At 26.2% G+C, this 19,722-nt stretch overlaps 1 protein-coding gene across 1 annotated transcript in view; it reads left to right on the top strand.

The window, feature by feature from the left end:
- Positions 1-19,722, top strand: part of LOC135925265 (high affinity cationic amino acid transporter 1-like) — a 65,772-nt gene that overhangs the window by 29,154 nt on the left and 16,896 nt on the right. Inside the window, exons 3-9 of the mRNA XM_065460501.1 lie at positions 994-1,113; positions 1,201-1,329; positions 1,517-1,672; positions 9,766-9,902; positions 10,183-10,333; positions 18,773-18,995; positions 19,328-19,467. Of these exons, the coding sequence (XP_065316573.1) occupies positions 994-1,113; positions 1,201-1,329; positions 1,517-1,672; positions 9,766-9,902; positions 10,183-10,333; positions 18,773-18,995; positions 19,328-19,467 (1,056 nt within the window). The remainder of the gene's footprint in view (positions 1-993; positions 1,114-1,200; positions 1,330-1,516; positions 1,673-9,765; positions 9,903-10,182; positions 10,334-18,772; positions 18,996-19,327; positions 19,468-19,722) is intronic.

Here is a 19,722-nt window from a genome sequence, read left to right as displayed (position 1 = left end):
TTCCCCCTTATTTGCCCCCATCACTTCCTTTAAATAATTGTACGAATTTTAAATTTTAGAAAAAATTATTTTAAAATATCTTAAATAAAAAAATAACATAAAAACAATAGCTTTCATAAAAAAATTACATAAAAAAAAATCGCATAAAAAAATAACAAAAAATCGCATAAAAAAAATAAAAAATAACATTAAAAAATAACATAAAAAAATAACAAAAATAATTGCCCCTGAAAAGGTACCCTAACCAACATTTGCATTGTTTAAAAAAAAATATTTATAAAATATTATTAATGTAAAATAGAAACTCGGAAAAATTTATTTTTTTTTTAAATATTTAAAAAAAATTTTTTTTATTAAAAAATAATAATTCAAAGTTTCATTACTCAAAAGTTTTATAAGAATTGCATTTTTAGTAAAAGGATCGGATCGGATCGGGTTTTTTACAGGTATCGGGCCGATCCGATATTTTTGAAAAACGCCAAATATCGGGACCGATCCGATATTTAATATCGGCACAGCCCTATTCTTAACCAACTTTTCATTTGATCAAATGTATTCGAAATTATTTATCTAAAAATCATTTCAAAAAATTATCTTATTTTAAAATTGTATATATATATATATATAGATGTAATTAAAATCAAAATAAGATCATTATCCATTAACAGTATTAATTCATAGGCATAATAAAACAATAAATATAGTGGGAAAACCTCAACACTCCATACTCGAAAATTCTAAACATTTTATTTAGACTATGAAAAGAATGAATTGAACACGTATCGAATAATATGATGTAAAAGATCAATCTTTGATAGGAAAAAAACTGATTTATAAACTAGATTAGTCATTATAATTTATCTATGATTTCACTTTTTTTTAATTTTGAAGAATGTTTTAATTTTTTACTATAATAAAAAGGAAATATTTTATTAATTTTTTTTTTCTTTGATAGAAGATTGAATTCATCATATATTTTTTGTTTATAAACAGGAATAGGCAGCACTTTAGGTGCGGGTATATACGTGGTTGCTGGTCAAGTGGCCAAAACGGTAGCAGGGCCTGCTGTCATATTTTCCTTTCTCATCGCGGCGATAGCATCTGTTTTCGCAGGTTATATTTTTGAATATTAAAAATTTCATGAAAAAGTAGTTGGTTAATATATTAGCTAATACATTTCTTTAATTTTTATTTTGTCAGGTTTATGCTATGCCGAATTCGGCTCAAGAGTACCCAAAACGGGTTCGGCTTACGTTTATAGTTACGTAACTGTGGGAGAAATATGGGCTTTTATTATTGGTTGGACTCTTATACTTGAATATATGATTGGTAAGTAATTATTAATATCCATCTATCATGGAAAATTTTATAAATTTTATTTAAAGTACAATGTAGTAAATGTAATATTAATTGTCATTTATAATAATATTCCTTTAAACAATATTTGTTTTGTATTTTCTTTCATTACATTTAACACTATAGAAATAGTTAAATTATAATTTTATTTTGGTAATAGGCGCTGCAAGTGTAGCTAGAGCTTGGAGCGCTACTTTAGATGGACTAGCCTACAATAGAATATCAGAAGCAATGATCAAATTAGTTCCTCTTAATATACCTCAATTGTCAGAGTATCCTGACTTTTTAGCTTTAGGGATCACCATTTTTTCTACCAGTAATGATATATAAATTTAACAGAAAATTTCTTATACTTTAATAATTGACATTAAATCTTAATAAAAATTACGATTTAAATCAGTTTTATATTATCCCTCATTTTATTATATCTTACTATATGTAAGGCAATGCCAATCCACAAATTCTTTATCGATTTGATATTACTATAAAACCGATCCTATATTTACAGGATTTCCTATCCGAAAAAAGGAAAAGTATCCAATCCAAAAAGGAGAATTACCAAACACAGGAAAGAGTCTTATCAAAAAAGGAAAAGTATCAAACAAAAAAGGAAAAGGTCCAATCATAAAAATCTCAAAGGCTTAGGAAAAATCCGATCAAAAAACGAAAAGTGTCGATTCATTTTTAATTTTTTCTAAAAAATCTTTCTTATTTTTTTCTCTTCTCATTATCATTCTTTCTTAATTTTTTTTTCTTCTCATTATCATTCTTTCTTAATTTTTTTTTCTTCTCATTATCATTCTTTTTTAGCTTTAAGAATAATATTTATTTTCCCTGTTATTTTTCTTCACTTCTCTATTTTTATGTTATTTTTAACGATTCCTTTTTCTTTTCTACAATTTTTCTAACTTTTTATAATTTTTTTCTCATTTTTTATTTCACTTAATTTTTATTTTTCTTTGTCAATCGAAATTTTTTTACTAATATTTTTTGCATATCAAATTATTTCTCTTCAATTCGTCGCCTAAGGATTATACTATCCTTTCTCCACCCATATTTTACAGCTTTTAAGGTGAGCGTTTTTAAAAAATAGTCTTCATATTTTCATAACGGTAGGAGTTAGAAATTTGGTTTTTTTTTATTCTAAAGATCACATACAAAATAATATATGAACCAATTTTCATATATAACGCAAATATAGTTTTCCAGAAAATTGCAAAATTTTTCTAGATGTGGACATAGAATAAAATTTTTAAATTTTAGTAAGAAACGCGTTACTGTAAAAAATTAAATATTATATAAAAAAAAAAAATATTTTTTTCATGTATATATTATAAATAACATTATGCAAAAAATAATATATAATTAATAAGATATTTTTTTAAAATAATTATCTTTATATATAATTTATAAATAATATATTATAAGATAAGATATTTTTGTAATAATTTTTTATTTATTTTTAACAACAATTGATTTTAAAAATTTGGATCAGATAAACAAGAGTGCTTAATACTCAACACATCTTTCGCTGTGCTAAACCGTTCAAGAGGCGCAGAGGATGGGTGGGTTGTATTACATTGGATAAATAAAATATTTTATTGGAGGAATTTATTTAAAATTAAAGAATAACCTTTATTTTGAAAAAAGCTTAGTTCATCGTCAAAAGAATCTTCATTAGATCCTCACCCAATTTTTTAAAATCTTTATTAGAAAATAATCTGTATGTATGTTTTTTTAAGAATGAAATTTGCCTTTATTTTGTCAAAATCTTTTCTTAAACAGGAAATAAGCTCTAGCTTCCTTCTGCCGCTGGCCAATCTGATTTAAATAGCGGGTGAATTATTGCTGGTAATATATTAATTGAAATAAAATATTATCAAAATATATACTTTTTATATTTGTCTTGCAGGATTGCATAAGTGGCTTACAAAATGAAATTATTCAAAGCCATTTTTTAAATATTACATTAGTTATCTTGGAAGTGACATTTCCCAAATGCATTTTTTCTTTCTTTAAAATTGAAAGAGCTATAGTAACAGGTTCCACAACCTATAAAATCATATATATAGTCATACAATATTCATCAATGAACGACTTGTCACTATCTGAAAATCTTTAATTTGGATTTATCACAAGATTCGTTAAATTTATAGCCATTCTCTTTAAGTAGAATTATTAATTTCACAGAGTTATAGAAAGAGTTCCATCTTGTTATAAACAGTTTAATCAGTTATCCCAGTTTTTCCTTAAAAATGGCTTCACAGTTTGGAGGATGCCAAGTTTATTCCAAAATTGAGGATACAATTTTTGTTGGGACATAATTTACTCTTACAAAGTGTAACATTTGTATCCTTATTCTTTATTGGTGTAAAAAATGTTTCATATTGGAACCAAGGCAGGCTTAACTCATCTTCATTTGAAGAAAATGTACAATAGACATAATATTCTTTATAAAATAAATTATAATATAAATAAGAATATAAATTTACCTATATTTATTGATTCAATATTAATTAGAATAACAATCTTGACTGAAAATTTAAATAAAAATCAAGGAATCTGGTTGATATAAATTAAAAACTAGGCTTAAATTATTTATAAAATTGAAAAAATAAATAAAAGCAATATTATAATACAAGAAAATATGTTTTTTCCATATTTTTTAAGAAAAATTTGAAGTATTTTGCCTTATCGTTACTTAGAAAAAAAACTCGTTACCTCTAGAAGAAGGTTATAATGGCGTTTTTTTTGAAAAGGTGACGCCGTTAGTAACACTTTACAGCACTAATCTATTTAAATTGCAAAAAATTCGTAAATGCTTATGTCCTGGAGATAATAAAAATGTATTAAAATAATATTTCAAATTCAAAATTCATGTTTTATTATCCTATATCCATGTAAAATTAGCATTTTTTCTTAAATATGTCTCCAAAAAGAAATTTTAACTGATAATTTCAAATGTTAATTATTATAATTATATGACATAAATGTAGCATAATGTTTGAAGAATTTAAAATGTAAAAAATTTTTTAATTTTTTTTTATTAAAGATAAAACATAATTCTAATAAATCCTGGAGCATTGACTTGAGTCTATTTATCCTTTTTTATATTCCTAAATTTATTAAGTAGGGATATACTGATACTTTTTATCGGATCGCGATATTTCACCCATTTTAAAATATCAGTTATCGGCTTATATTATAAAATTTTCTGATCCGATATAAATTGGCCTCTTTAACAAAAATAAAATGTAAAATTTTTAAAAATGTTAATCTAAGATCATTTATTTTTATAAAAAAATCGAAATCCATTTTATGTATATTTTTTTAATAATAATAATTAATTAATAAACATTCTGCCATATTGTTATTTTTTTGCGCATTCTGTTTATAAAAGTGTGCGATAATCTCTTCAGCAGTTTTTAGTGAAGCTGGTGATATTGACAGTTACCATCGCCGCAGGCTGACCTCTGATAAATTGGAAATTTTGGTATTTCTAAAAGGAAATCTTCGATAAATGTTAAATATTATTATAAATATTTATTTTAAATTTCATATAAATTTGTTTATTACTTATTATGTATATAGATTAATGTATTACTTATTATATAAAAGTGATTTAACAATAAAAATATTTTATATACTTTTAGAATTGCAATTGAATTGAATATAAACTATAACTGATCATTATAATATATTTAAATGACATAAGTTATGGTAGAGTTAAATTATAGATGTTATACTAATATAAAGTATATTAAAAATTAAAACCATTGATATCTTTACAGAATACAAAATTAGATATGATATCGGATCGGTAATCGGCCGATATCAATTTAATAATGGAAATATCGGATCGGCCTCCAAATAGCCATATCGGTACACCCCTAATATTAAGCTAATTTCATTAGTGATGAAATGAACATTATGGTTAGTTTAGTTTTATCAATCCTATTAGTTGGATGGATATGTAATATTATAATCCTTAATAAAACACTAAAAAGCTTATAGTACAATTCAATCCTGGGAATCCCCTGAAATCTATTTTGTGAAATAAATCATTTTTTTCAGAAAGTTGACATAGAATAGTATAATCCTCTGGCAACGAATTGTTGAAATTATTTAATTGACACTTTTCCTCTTGTTCGGACCTTTTCTTTTTTTGCTCGAACTTTTTCCTTAGCCTTTGAAATTTTTCCTTTTATGATTGACACTTTTCCTTTTTTGATCGGAATTTTTCCTAAGCCTTTGGGTCTTTTCCTTTTTTGAATGGAAAACAAGTATATTAGTTTCTACCATTTATCTTCTATGAAAATATCAATATTTTAAAATAAAAAAACCAACCAACTTTCACGAATGATTAAGTGTATAATGTTTTTAATTCTTCAAAAGTCAATCATTTCATTTAAAAAAAATATGGGCAATGTTTTAAAATGAATATAAGGCTGCCAAAATGCTCAATTTGTCCTATTTTTAAAAACAGTTAAATTAATAACTTAGCCGAAATATAATTACATAAGTCGAAATTTTGCCAATAGATCCTAAACTTTCTGTAATATGTGGGCAAAATCTTTAAATTTTGGTAGTTTTCTTTTGACTAAAATCTTGAGTTGGCCTATTTTATAAATCGACGAAATTAAACCGTTTATCAACACTAGATGAATGTGATTAAATAAAATATTACATTTTTTAAAACATTACGAGTAAATTAAATTTTGGCTCCTTTTATTAATATAAAATAATAAATATTATACAGTTATATATTTGGGATATGGAATCCATGGGGATTCAGAATCTATGAATGTGATTAAATAAAATATTACATTTTTTAAAACATTACGAGTAAATTAAATTTGGCTCCTTTTATTAATATAAAATAATAAATATTATACAGTTATATATTTGGGATATGGAATCCATGGGGATTCAGAATCTCAAATTTATATAATATACTGAGTGCGTTTTTTAATTTAAAAAATATGTTTTTATCGGAAATGTATTACAGCATGTCTAGACCACCTACTCTATAAAATTCAGACAATTTTAACCGAAACATTTTATGTATTTTTTTAATTTATTTCAAAAAGCGTTATAAAAACTGATATAAATTAACAATTTTTGGGAAAAATTGTTTCATTTATAGGCTAGATGAATTAATTTTCTCACAATGGTTACTGATAAACCATTCTGAAATACTTTTGTCTTTAAGATTTGATCGAATTGAAAAAAATTGTTTTAAATCGGGATCCAAAACTGTTGCTATGAAGTATATTTTTTTCATTATAAATTTAGAAAAAACGTTTGTTAAGATCTTTTTGCATAGCATCCTTCATAGTTTGGATATCTTTATCCAACTAAACATGACTAGCAACCTCTTTTTTAAGTAATTATATGAATGGAATAACTATGCTAAAGGTTGCATTGAATTAATAGAGCCAGATTTACTTTTGTTGCTAAGAACCATTCATTTGTTGGTAAGATATCGAGGGTAAAATTGCTGCAATAAATAAAAGCAAGATCTTTTTTGCTCCAAGAATCTTTTTAGCATATAAAGTTGAATCCCACCTTGTGTCAAATCTTGAATAAGTTTATGGATGGGTGTAATTGCTTTTAAATTTTGAGTACATTGTTAGCAATAGATGAATGATTAAAATGACCAGTAATTTTTCTCGCTCGAGATAACTTATCAATAATAGCTCGTTATGTAAAAACTCCTTCTTTTACTACTAATTATAGGGAGTGGGCAAAAATGAAAGAAACATTTGAATGATTACCTAAATAAGGTTTGTATACATATATAAAATTTAATTACTTAGATTGCAACCAGATTTTATATTTGGTTCATTGTCACGTGCAATGGCATGGATTTTACTAATACTCCAAGGTCGTCATTTTGTTAATATCAGCAATATTTTGCCTAGTATATGAATCCTTAAAAGTTGCAACGTTAAGTCTTGCAACCTGACCCCTTGCTTCTGCAGGAAATTGATCTCTGGAAATCTATCTTTAGTCGATCCTCCCTCATTGGCATTATAGAAGGACTGGGATAGGCCTTTAGTTGGCAACTGCGTTGCCCCGAAGACCATTACCCACTCTTCTTCATTTCCACAGGTAGCGACTACCAATTTCTCAAGGCTTTCCCGTCGCGAAATCTTGATCAGCTCCTAAGCAACGATGTGCTACGTCACGCCATTGGTCTTAGACTCAATTACGATATGGTGATACCCACTGTATTCTCTGTCACTGCAGTTTTAGAGGCAGATTCATTAGACATTCAGAATGCAATGATACTATTGCCAGGGCCTTGAAATCTGCTGGCATCCCAACCCTTGGTCTAATGGCCTTTTTCCGATGGTAAACAGCCTGATGGTTCTATCATGATCTCTTGGAAGGGAGTGAAATTCCTAACCTGGGATTTCTTATGGATCGATCCTCTTACCCCTTCCAATATAAATAGGAATTCTTTAATGGTGAGGCAAATAAACTCGCTAAATATTTGCCATTGCTACCATCTAGTTATACATTCCTACTATTAATCGCCACGCAGCTCTCATGCCTGGCTTTTTTTAAAGAGCTTAGGCACCTGCTAGGGCCCAGGATCCTAACGAGGGCTACTACCTACATGAGAGGTTGTTCCTAAACATAATAAAGTGCAATCATCTCAGCTTTATACTTTTAATGACCGAAACACCCTGAATTAACTTCCTGTGCATAATATAGGTTTAGATTATTTTGCTCCCAATTAGAACGTTGGCGCTAAAAAGGAACTTGAATCGCAAACGATACAACAAAATTAATGACAAAAACAAAAACGTGAATGAAGATGCACAGAAGTCGAGAAGTTCAATGGCCACCTAAGCAAAGCCAATGCTACTTTTTAGATGAAGAATTCACAAATTTTCGATTACAATCATAATTTTAATAAAATAATTATAAATTAATTTTATTTTTGTACTCATGCATGATTTGTGTTCCATATTTATTATAAATTGACTATAAATATATATTGCAAAATAAAGGTGAATTTGTTTTTATCAATCTAAAAAAAATTATTTTCCTATTGAAATTATATTCAAATGTTTTTTTAATGCAATTAACTTCCACCGAAACATATATATATTAATAAATTGTGATAGATTATCATTATTTTTATTATCAATTAGTGGTGTTTTATGTCTTGAGATTACTCACCTCTAGAAATTTGATAGAGTTAACTTTACATTATGCAAAATTAAAACTTGGCGAATCCAATTTAAAAAAAATCCATATAAAACTTTACATTATGCAAAATTAAAGCTTGGCGAATCCAATTTAAAAAAAAATCCATATAAGAGAGTCTGAAGCCATTGACACATATTTTGTTAATGAATACCACGAAAATTTTATCTAATGTAAAAAATAAAACAAAGAATTATTTTAAAATAAATTATCTATCTCACACTTATAAAACAGAATGCTCAAAAAATAACTAGTAGAATGTTAATTAATTATTTATTATCCATTATTAAAAAAATAAACAAATATAGATATCTATTTTATTTACAAAAATAAAATGTTTTTTTTTAAATTTTTAACATCTTATTTTTTAAATTTAAAATTAAGACGCCACAGGATCGGGAAATTTATATTATTGGCCAGTAACTTTGAAAAGATGAAATATGGGCACATCCCTACTTATTTTATAATAGTGTGTATAATTATATAATTTTTTTTATTTTATAAATAATTTCATAATAATAAAATTGAAAGGAACTAAAATATAATTTATTTGTTGTAATGCTTTTAAAAATAGTCTAAAATTTTACACTATTTTTTATTAAATTATCTCAACTAAAAAAGGATTTTAAAATATCTAACGAGTCACATCAGTTAGTATTTTAAACTGCTCGATTTAACCAATATTTAAAAATGGTTAACTCAAGGTTTTAGCCAAAAGTGAGTCACTCAAGCTTATTGATTTTGCTCACAGATGGCAGGAAGGTTTGTGCTTTTATTTGCGAAATTCTGAGGCTTAAGTAATAAGATTTTGGCTAAACCCTTTTATTATCGGCTAAATGGAGCTGTTTAACAACACTACATTCACCCATAAACATGCATATTTTAAATAGGATTAACTTTTAGAGAATAAAAATAACAAAATACACTTACGCATTCGTTAAAGTAATTTAGTTTTTTTTAAATCGAAAATATTGATATTTTTATGATATTGGTTCAAATATAAATGGTAAATAAAAATCAATATAAATATTTAATCATAGTAGCATCTAGTTTTTAGTAATATCTAAAAAATTGATTTTAATTAAAAGAATCATGAGTTTTGTCATCTTAAAAGCAATTAAAAAATTAATGTTTTATTCAAGTTTTGAAATTTTAAAGTAATAAATTTATATTTAAAAAAAATTCAAGTGATATTGATTATTGGTGTAAAGAGTTCCTCACGCTTTAATAATATCTTTACTATGCTCAATATTTTGGTAGTCTTGTTCGTTATCGTCACTGGTGTCATCAGAGGCAACATTTCTTATTGGAAGATCGACACTAAGGTTAACTATACATTATTTAATATTAGTGCATTGTTTATATTATAAATAATATACTTTTTATGGTGATTTTTACTCATTTAATTATGACTATCCCATTTAAGGTGATTTTTACTCATATATAATTATGACTCCATTTATTCTTTATCTGCAATTTTTATTAAATAATTAATCTTTTATAAAATAATTAATGTTTATGGATCTTTTAAAATCTTGTGAGAATGATTCTTTCTGTAAGGGGCAGTAATATAAATATGATTATTTTAACTTACTTAATTATCAGCTCTTAGACTCTCTGAATACCACTGGAACTATAGCAGATAATCAAAACCTGGGAGTTGGTGGTTTTTTTCCATTTGGATTCTCGGGTGTTTTAACTGGAGCCGCCACATGCTTTTACGCTTTCATAGGCTTCGACGCTATCGCTACTACCGGTTACTTATTTCTCATGAATGTTTTTAACAATTATAGAGATTATGTCTTTACCTTAAAGCGAAATTTATTATGGGGCGGAGAAATTTTTAATATTTGACTTCCATATCGTTACCATTTTACAGTTTAATAAAAATTACGCTCAATAGTTTAAATATCAAACAAATTAGTATTTAAAATAGCCCATAATGATAACTACTTTTATCCATATAATACAAAATAAAATAGTATAAACGATAGTGTCTAAACCTATTTTTTGAAATAATTTATTTTGAGAAATCAACTATAAAAATTTGACCATTTTAAAATCAATTCGCAAATAAATTTTTTAATTAAACTTAGATAATAAAACAAGAAATCGCACCAGATATTTAGTATCTCAAGATGCGCTGAAAACCTATATATTAAAACATTTATTACATTTTTTATACTTATGCAACAATAACTACAGTTTGGCAATTATATATATATTTTATAATTCTTATATATAAATACCGCATATATTTAGGCACACACTTCTACATCTTCTAAGCCAGTGACGATATTACTCTCCTACTCCCCTCCTTACTTAGAAATTAAAATTAACAAATAAAGTAGCAAAAAAGGGAGATCCTAATTAGAAAATTTACCCCTTCCACCTCCCCTTTATTCTAATGCCCATAATCTCTTCAACACCTCCCCCCTCAATTTTAATGACTTGCGTCATACTCTCCCCTTCCGGTAAAAGTGCCATCCTTTACTTTTGAATTTATAGTCTTGTCAAACGGCTCTATTTGAGCCAACTAAATATTTTATATAGAAAAATATTACGCAAGCCTGAAGATTTTGCTTATAGATGGCACAAATGTTGAGAAAACCTCTATTACCGAAATCTCTTGGCTTAAACAATATTTCTATGGTTAAAATAAAAATTGACTCAAACCAAGCCACTTAACAACATATATATATAACAGAAATCTGCCAGTAGGCCTAATATTTTTCCAAAAATACACGTGCCAGAAAATTTTTTTTTTAAAAAAATACCCAGGTTGTCTGTCCAATTATTTTAAATAGCAACTATTTATATAAAATATAATTATTATATTATAGAACAGTATAGAACAGTATATCACATTATTCACTTTTCCTATTTTCATTTCAAAACTATTTTATCGATCATTATCATTAAATAATGCCTAACAAGTTTATAAAATTAAGCAAAAATATTTTACAAATTATTTAACTAATTATAATATTTTTAGATGAAATTATAAATTTTAAACCCATACTTAGTTAGTTCCCTACATTTTTTAGTATTAATTGAAAAATAATCTTCATCTATCATTTTGAAGTAAACTAAATAGGTATTTTTTTTTAAACCAATTTTTTTTATAAATGTGGGTCATTAAAACATTTGTTTATAGATTGGAATTGTAAAAATTGTATTTTAAAAAAACTCGGGCTGGTGTAAGGTGATTTAGTTTATGTTTAACTCCCTTTAATAATACTGACATATATGATTGACGTTACAATATATTCTGACAAATATCCTAAATTTTAGTAGTACTGATATTTATGCTAACGTGTAGTCTTATAATTTAACTGACATTTATGACTAACATGTAATGTTAGAGTTTATATTATTTAGTAGGGGTGTACCACTACCACGTTTTGAAGGCCGATCCGATATTAAATTGATATCGGCCGATTACCAATCCGATATCATTTCTAATTTTGTATTCTGTAAAGATACCAATGGTTTTAATTTTTAATATACTTTTTATTAGTATAACATCTATAATCTAACTATACCATAACTTATGTCATTTATATATTATATATTATAATAATCAGTTATAGTTTATATTTAATTCAATTGCAATTCTAAAAGTATATAAAATATTTTTATTGTTAAATTACTTTTATATAATAAGTAATAAACAAATATATTATGAAATTTGAAATAAATATTTAAAATAATATTTAACATTATCGAAGATTTCATTTTAGAAATACCAAAATTTCCAATATCAGAGGTCAGCCTGCGACAATGGCAACTGTCAATATCACCAGCTTCACTAAAAACTGATTCAGAAGAAATTATCGCACACTTTTTATAAACAGAATGCTTAAAAAAAATAACAATATGGCAGAATGTTTATTAATTAATTATTATTATTAAAAAAATAAACATAAAAATGGATTTCGATTTTATTTATAAAAATAAATAATTTTAGATATAACTTTAAAAAAATATTTAATAACATTATTTTTGTTAAAGACGTCATTTTTTATCAGATCGGAAATTTTATAATATTGGCCGATAACCGATATTTTAAAATGGGTAAAATATCGGACCGATCCGTTTCGATAAAAAATATCGGTACATCCCTATTTAGTGATACTGACATTATGACTGTTACTTAATGTTAAAATTTATAATATTTAGTATACTGGCATTTATGACTGACTTGTAATGTATTATGTTTTATTGACATTTATGACTGAAGATTAACGTTAAATCTTCTATTGTTTAGTAATATTGACAATTGTGACTGATAGGTAATGTTAAAATTTATATTTTTGTTAATATTGACTGATTGATAAGTTAAGTTTAAAATTTTTAATATTTACAGTTTTGTTTTATTTTCGAAACTACAAAAATTTTCATATATATTTTATTAAAAATTAAAATTTTTTTATCTATGATAAATGAATGGTTAACCCTTTGAGGCACGATAATTTTATAAGCCATCATTTTAAAATCATATTTCTGCCACTAGTGCAAGTTACTTCATCTGAAACCACTATATTAAAATTAAGCATATTCTTAATCATTCTAATTTACTCCACAAGTTATATAACACTTTATTTGACATAGGATATATGACATTTATTACTTTTAAATTTACCAATGTTATATCTCAAAAAAGATAAGATTTTATTATTTTAAAGTTACAATTATTAATTTTGAACGTTCTTTTTAATCATTTTTTAAAATTGCTACGCTTCCTGATACAGGGCCGGACTAGCGACGCTATGGCCTCTTGGGCATTATTTATAGCGGCCTCATTTTTTGAGGGCCTTCGGCCTGCTTTTTTTTGGCGTCTTCGAATTACATAATTTTTATTACTTCTTATTTTTGAAAATAAGTTTAAACGATTTACATTTTTAATAAAAATAAAAGAAATAACGATAAACATAAATTTTATTTTAAAAAATTGCTCATTTAAAATTATATTCATTACATATATAAAAAAAATATTCATTGCACATATAAAAAAATATTCATTGCACATATAAAAAAATATTCATTGCACATATATATTTTATATTAGATTTACAATGCTATTGCACTATAAAATCAAATCATACATCACATGTTAAATATAAAATAATACATATTCAATATATAAAATCTATTAATTACACAAAAAATTATTGCAATATACTTGGACAAAGAATAAAATTGCTGCACTTATAAAATCAGGCACCGATCATATATAAATAGATATAAATAAGATTTAAATAAAAGAATTAAGATAATATATAATTTTTACGTTAATAAATCTCTCATTAACTTTAAACCTTTGCGCAAATAAACAAGAATGTCTTCTAGTTCAATCTGCTCTAATAGTTCTCGTTCAACTGACATCATTAATAACGCTTATAATTTTTCTTGGCCTATATTAGCTCTCAGCCTATTTTTTATGATTTTTAATTTACTAAATTATCTCTAACAATTAACCTGCGTAAATGGCAAAGTTAAATGCATTTATATGCCAAAAATAAATTAGTATAGGCACTTGTGTGCATATTGTATCTTCTAAGAATTTCATACACGCATGTTAACCACTTGTTATATTTATTATCACATAGTTATTATCATATTGTATTGTACCATCTTCTTCATTTGACTCCTCACTTATACATACGATATCATCGTTGATGAAATAAATAGTAAAGAGATTTCTGAAAAGGCCTTGGAAAAACTGGCACAATTGGCAAATATATTGAGTGTTAAATTACGTAAGATTTAATAGCAGAATTAAATGAAACGAACGATGATATCGTATGTATAAAGTGAGGAGTCAAATGAAGAAGATGGAATATTACTATATGATAATAACTCAGAGTGTGATAAAATATAACAAGTGGTTAATATGCATGTATGAAATTCTTAAAAGATACCCAAGTGCATATACTAATTTATTTTTGCATATATATACATTTAACTTTGTCATTTACGCAGGTTAATTGTGAGAGATAATTTAGTAAATTAAAAATCATAAAAAATAGGCTGAGAGCTAATATAGGCCAAGATGAACGAGAACTATTAGCGCTTGAACTAGAAGATATTCTTGTTTATTTGCGCAAAGGTTGAAAGATGAGAGATTTATTAACGTAAAATTTTTATATTATCTTAATTCTTTTATTTAAATCTTATATATATATCTATTTACAATATAATCGGTGCTTGATTTTACAAGTGCAGCAATTTTATTCTCTGTGCAATATTGTATAATGGCAATAATTGTGTAATTAATTTTATATATCGACTATGTATTATTTTATGCTTAACATGTGATGTATGATTTGATTTTATGGTGCAATATCACTGTAAATCAATATAAAATATATATGTGCAATGAATATTTTTTCATATGTGTTATGAATATGATTTTATACATACAATTTTTTAAAATAAAATATATGATTATCATGTCATATTATTCTTTTATATTTATTAAAAATCTAAATCTTTTGAACTTATTTTCAAAAGTAAGAAATATTATGTAAATTGAAGAAGCCATTTAAGGGAGCCCGGCTGAAAGCCTGATAAAAGCGGGCTAAAGGCTCTCAAACGCTATAAAAAATTGCCCAAAGATGGAATTGCTGTAATTGTAGATAATGTAATTTCAAGGTATGTGAATGATATATCTGCTATATTGGTGGATAATATAGTTTTATATCTTCTGTATTGGTGGATAATATAGTTTTAGGTGGGTATTGCAAAGATTGAACTGATGCAATAATAAATGAAGATGTTGCAGACAATGTAGTTGTTTCAGGTAGATGTGAATGTGAGGCAGTTGTTGATATTCCTAAAATATTTTTTACATGAAATAATAGTATTAGAAATACTTGGTATTGATTTATCAAAGAAAGATGATTTAATATTTTGGATCAGCACCAGCTGCTTTGAGACCAGCATTTTTTCTACTAATTTTTATGTAAATTTCTTTTTAGCATTTCTGTAATGTTTGGGACAGTGACTGTAGGCAGTTCAATCGGGAAGGTGGGGGATTTTCGGAGAGGGTGACGGGGTACCAGATTTTGTGGGCATTTTGGTCATCTTACTAAACACATCAAATAAATGAGAACTTGTAAGTGCCATCGGTATTTTATTGTAAGACGCGCAGTCCCTTCGAGGGTCGTTTTCCTAACCTTGACGGCAACCTCCGCTCCTCTTGGTTAGGGCGGATTTAGGTCCTAAATAAATTTAATAAATAAGGACCAGTATTCGCCGCACCGCTGGATTAGAGCGAATTTAATTTCTACATTGATTTGATAAAAAAAGGAACGGCATTCGCCACACCGCTGAATTTGTGCAGATTTAAGTCTTAAATAACTTGATTAAGAAATGAAAGGAACGGCTTACGCCGCAATGCTATAGGGCGGATTATAAACTTTAGTTAACTAGAAGGACATGGAATGAACCGGAACGAAGCGTTAAACATTATAAACCGTTATAAATATCTGAACCGTAACCGAACCGATATAATTATTTTTTGAATAGTAAAAAGAACCTTTATAAAAAATAGTTAAATCGGTTTACAGAAAAATAAAATAAATTTCTAATTTTTTTACATTATTTTCCTTGTGGTGTAATTATAAATTTTACTATATCTATCTTATCCTTAATAAAGTTTGAATCTTAAATATTTTTTATATATATAATTCATAGATGCTTATAATAAAAATAAATTAGTGATGACAAAATTTTTAATAAATATTCATAATTAAAATCATTATACGATGGTGTTGCCTCAATAAAAATTTTTTTTTAACCGTAATGAACCATATTACAATTATCTGAACCTAACCTAACCTTTATAAATTTTTTCTTAAGAACCGTAACCATTATAATTTACTGAACAGTAACCAAACTGATTTGTTATAAATAACGGGTCGGGTCTCTAGTTAACTAAAAGAAAAATGGGAAAAGAATGGCATTCACCGCACTGCTGAATTAAAGCGGATTTAAAAATTTTCATAATCGGGGGTCGTACGGTCGTAAAAAAAATAAATCTTTAATCGGAGTTTATATAAAAAAATCAAGGATTTATTGAATTAAATAATAAAATTAATTTTTCGGCGTAGTTTATATAAAAATAATTAATCTAATTATGTAAAATAAATTTTCAAAAAAAAATTTAATTCCTTGATTACATAATTTTCACCTATTTATATAACTAAAGTAGGTTAACAACAACTATTGTTCTTGTCATAAAAGAAAAAACTATACAGTGTTGTGATAATTTAATGAAACATATTGACGATTAAATTAAAACCCACCATATAAAAGTATTTTGTTTGCAAAAATAATTAAAATATAGACAAAGCATTATTGAAAATTCTTTTATTGCTTGTGTTATTTTAATTATTTTTGCAAACAATATATTTATATATTGATGGGTTTTAATTTAATCGTCAACATGTTTCATTAAATCATCATAACACTGAGTATTGTAAAGATTATATGCATATTGGCCATCCTTAAATCTAGCTTGGACCCGTTTCAAGTGAAACAAATATCATAACAAGGTTTTAAAATTATAATGTCACATAAAAAAAAATGTAAAGAACAGTGATAGGGACACAAACGAAAGGGATAATTAATGGCAAAATCAACGTGAGGAGACTTTGAAAGAAGTACTATTATAAAAGATTTTATAAATATTGACTATACTTAAATCTGGCTTGGTCCAGTTTCAAGTGAAAAATTTTCATAACAAGGTTTTATAAATTGTAATGTCGTGTAAAAGAATAATTAATGACAAACACAACAATTTCTATTCATGATATTTAAAAATATATCTTTTATCTTTTTAGCTAAAAATAATACATGTGTACGCTACCCATCATAAATATAAACAAGATAAGTGTAAAATTAAAGTTTATATATATTTTTTAAAGAATTGTAATTTAATATAAGGCAATAAAGTCATCATGTTTGGTTATGCTATCATATGATATTGCATAAAACATTTACTAAACTTAAGGCTAAAAAAATATCTCAAGATATGAACTAGGAATTCAAAAAGAAATCATATTTCATATAAAATGATTTATTTTTATAAAAAATGAGCAAGCTAGTAATAATAAAAAAACGTTACTGTCTATGGGTTATAAAATATAATTTAGTTGTTTACTTTTGACGTTTTACATACATCTTAATTCAATGATCATATTAGTGTAAAAATAGCTATATAAAGTTTATTATTATATTTGGTTTGTACTATAAATTTTACTGAAAATTTTTGCAAATAAGTAAATTGTTGTAATCCAAATATTAGGTAAGATTTTAACAATCTGTATTCGTTAAGATTAGTTAGTAAAAAAATAACATAAATTAACAATTAATTAATATTAAAAAGAAGCATTAGAAAACAAATTGATCAAAAATTTATTTTATTAAAATTTGTATACCTGGGGTTTATTTAATTTTACTGAATTAAGAACAAGAAATACAACCACAAATATGGCTATATTATTTCTACATTAAATAATAAATTAATCAAAACTTAGCTTTCACTCTACTCAAACGGAAACGTTTTCACTTCATTTGAAAAGTAAAGAGGGAAAAGCACGTGGTAATGATGTATAAGTAGAGCGATGTTATTGAATTTTATGCATTAAAATAGAGACGACATGATAGTTCTGAAGGAATCTGATATTCAAATAATATTATAAAGAAAATAATGTGAACATTATAATATTTTTTTTCTAATCGGCTTTATTTTTGATATATTCCTCTGATCGGCCTTAAAAATTGACTTTCTCGCGGTCTCGTGGGCAAAAATGCCTACTTGGTCTTATGGCTAGTCCGTCCCTGTATAAATTATCCATTCCAATACAGTTAGATGCACCAAGTTTTTTGTCACATCACCAACATATATTCTTTCGCACTTGATATCCCTCGCAGCATTGACTACCTTATAGCACAGATTAGAAAAATCACCTCACTTGGGAACCCCAGCATTCGCTGCAAATCTTGATACCGGGATATCCATCACATAACCATTGCTCTAAAAACTTACAAATTTCAATCCTACCAACCATTATTGTATTACTTGTTTTCCATCTCAAATATCTGTTTAAAATTTTAATCACGCAATTAATTTTTAATTTTAATGGGATCCTTTAAAGAACTAATAAAACAACCTTTTATTTTACAGGTGAAGAAGTGATTAATCCTCAAAGAACCATTCCCATCAGCATAATTCTGTCGCTGCTTTGCTGTTTTCTGGCATACGTTGGAATATCCGCCAGCTTAACGCTCATGATCCCTTATTTTGAACTCGACTCGAACGCCCCCATCCCTTTCGCATTTGCCTACATTGGGTGGAATAAAGTCAAAATTCTCGTTTCCATTGGATCCATGTGTGGCCTATCTACCAGGTATTATTTTATATATAAAAAAATACTTTTTACGTGTAAGGGCGAAAAATTTTTCAGAAGAAACATAATTTCTTAGTCAAAGAACCTTAAATTTAAAGGGTCAGGAAAAGACTCACTCTTGATATGCCCTTTTTAGTTTATAAAAACGAATAGTTTTTTAGCATAAAAAAAGCGAAAGCGTTGCGATAAAAGTCTCCCTGAATTGACATGGAACTCTTATCGATGCCTTTGAGATTTTTATGTATTATCACTTAGGAACTTAATGTGTTATTGAATATTGTAGTATCTCTGATTTATTATTGGGTAAAATTATTTTGTTTGTATAATTAAAGTCTCATGGGGTCTATGTTTCCTTTACCTCGTGTTATCTATGCTATGGCTAGTGATGGTCTTATATTCAGAAGATTTGCAAAAGTTAGTCCCAAGCTAAAAACACCTATACTTGCCACCATATGTGCCGGTTCTTTTGCAGGTTGATTAGATTTATATTATTAGGATCAGTTATTAAATTGAAAAATTTCGACTTTTTTAATTTTACATACTTAGAACCATTATTAGCAGGCATCAAATCCTAAATTGTAGCTAAGGATGGAATTTTGAATTCGATAGCTAATGATTTTGTTTTCAGTATGTAAAATTTTATCAAAATTAAAAACTGGATGTAATGTTATCGATTTAATAATGTTTTGTCCGAAATTTCAGATTTAAACTAATTGAAATAATGCGC

The sequence above is a fragment of the Gordionus sp. m RMFG-2023 genome, chromosome 2 (assembly GCF_954871325.1).
Source record: "Gordionus sp. m RMFG-2023 chromosome 2, tfGorSpeb1-WG-v2, whole genome shotgun sequence".
In the NCBI taxonomy this organism is placed as follows: Eukaryota; Metazoa; Nematomorpha; class Gordioida; order Chordodea; family Parachordodidae; genus Gordionus; species Gordionus sp. m RMFG-2023.
The sequence above is the reverse complement of the archived record's forward strand: the minus strand, read 5'-3'. Positions and strand labels throughout refer to the sequence as shown.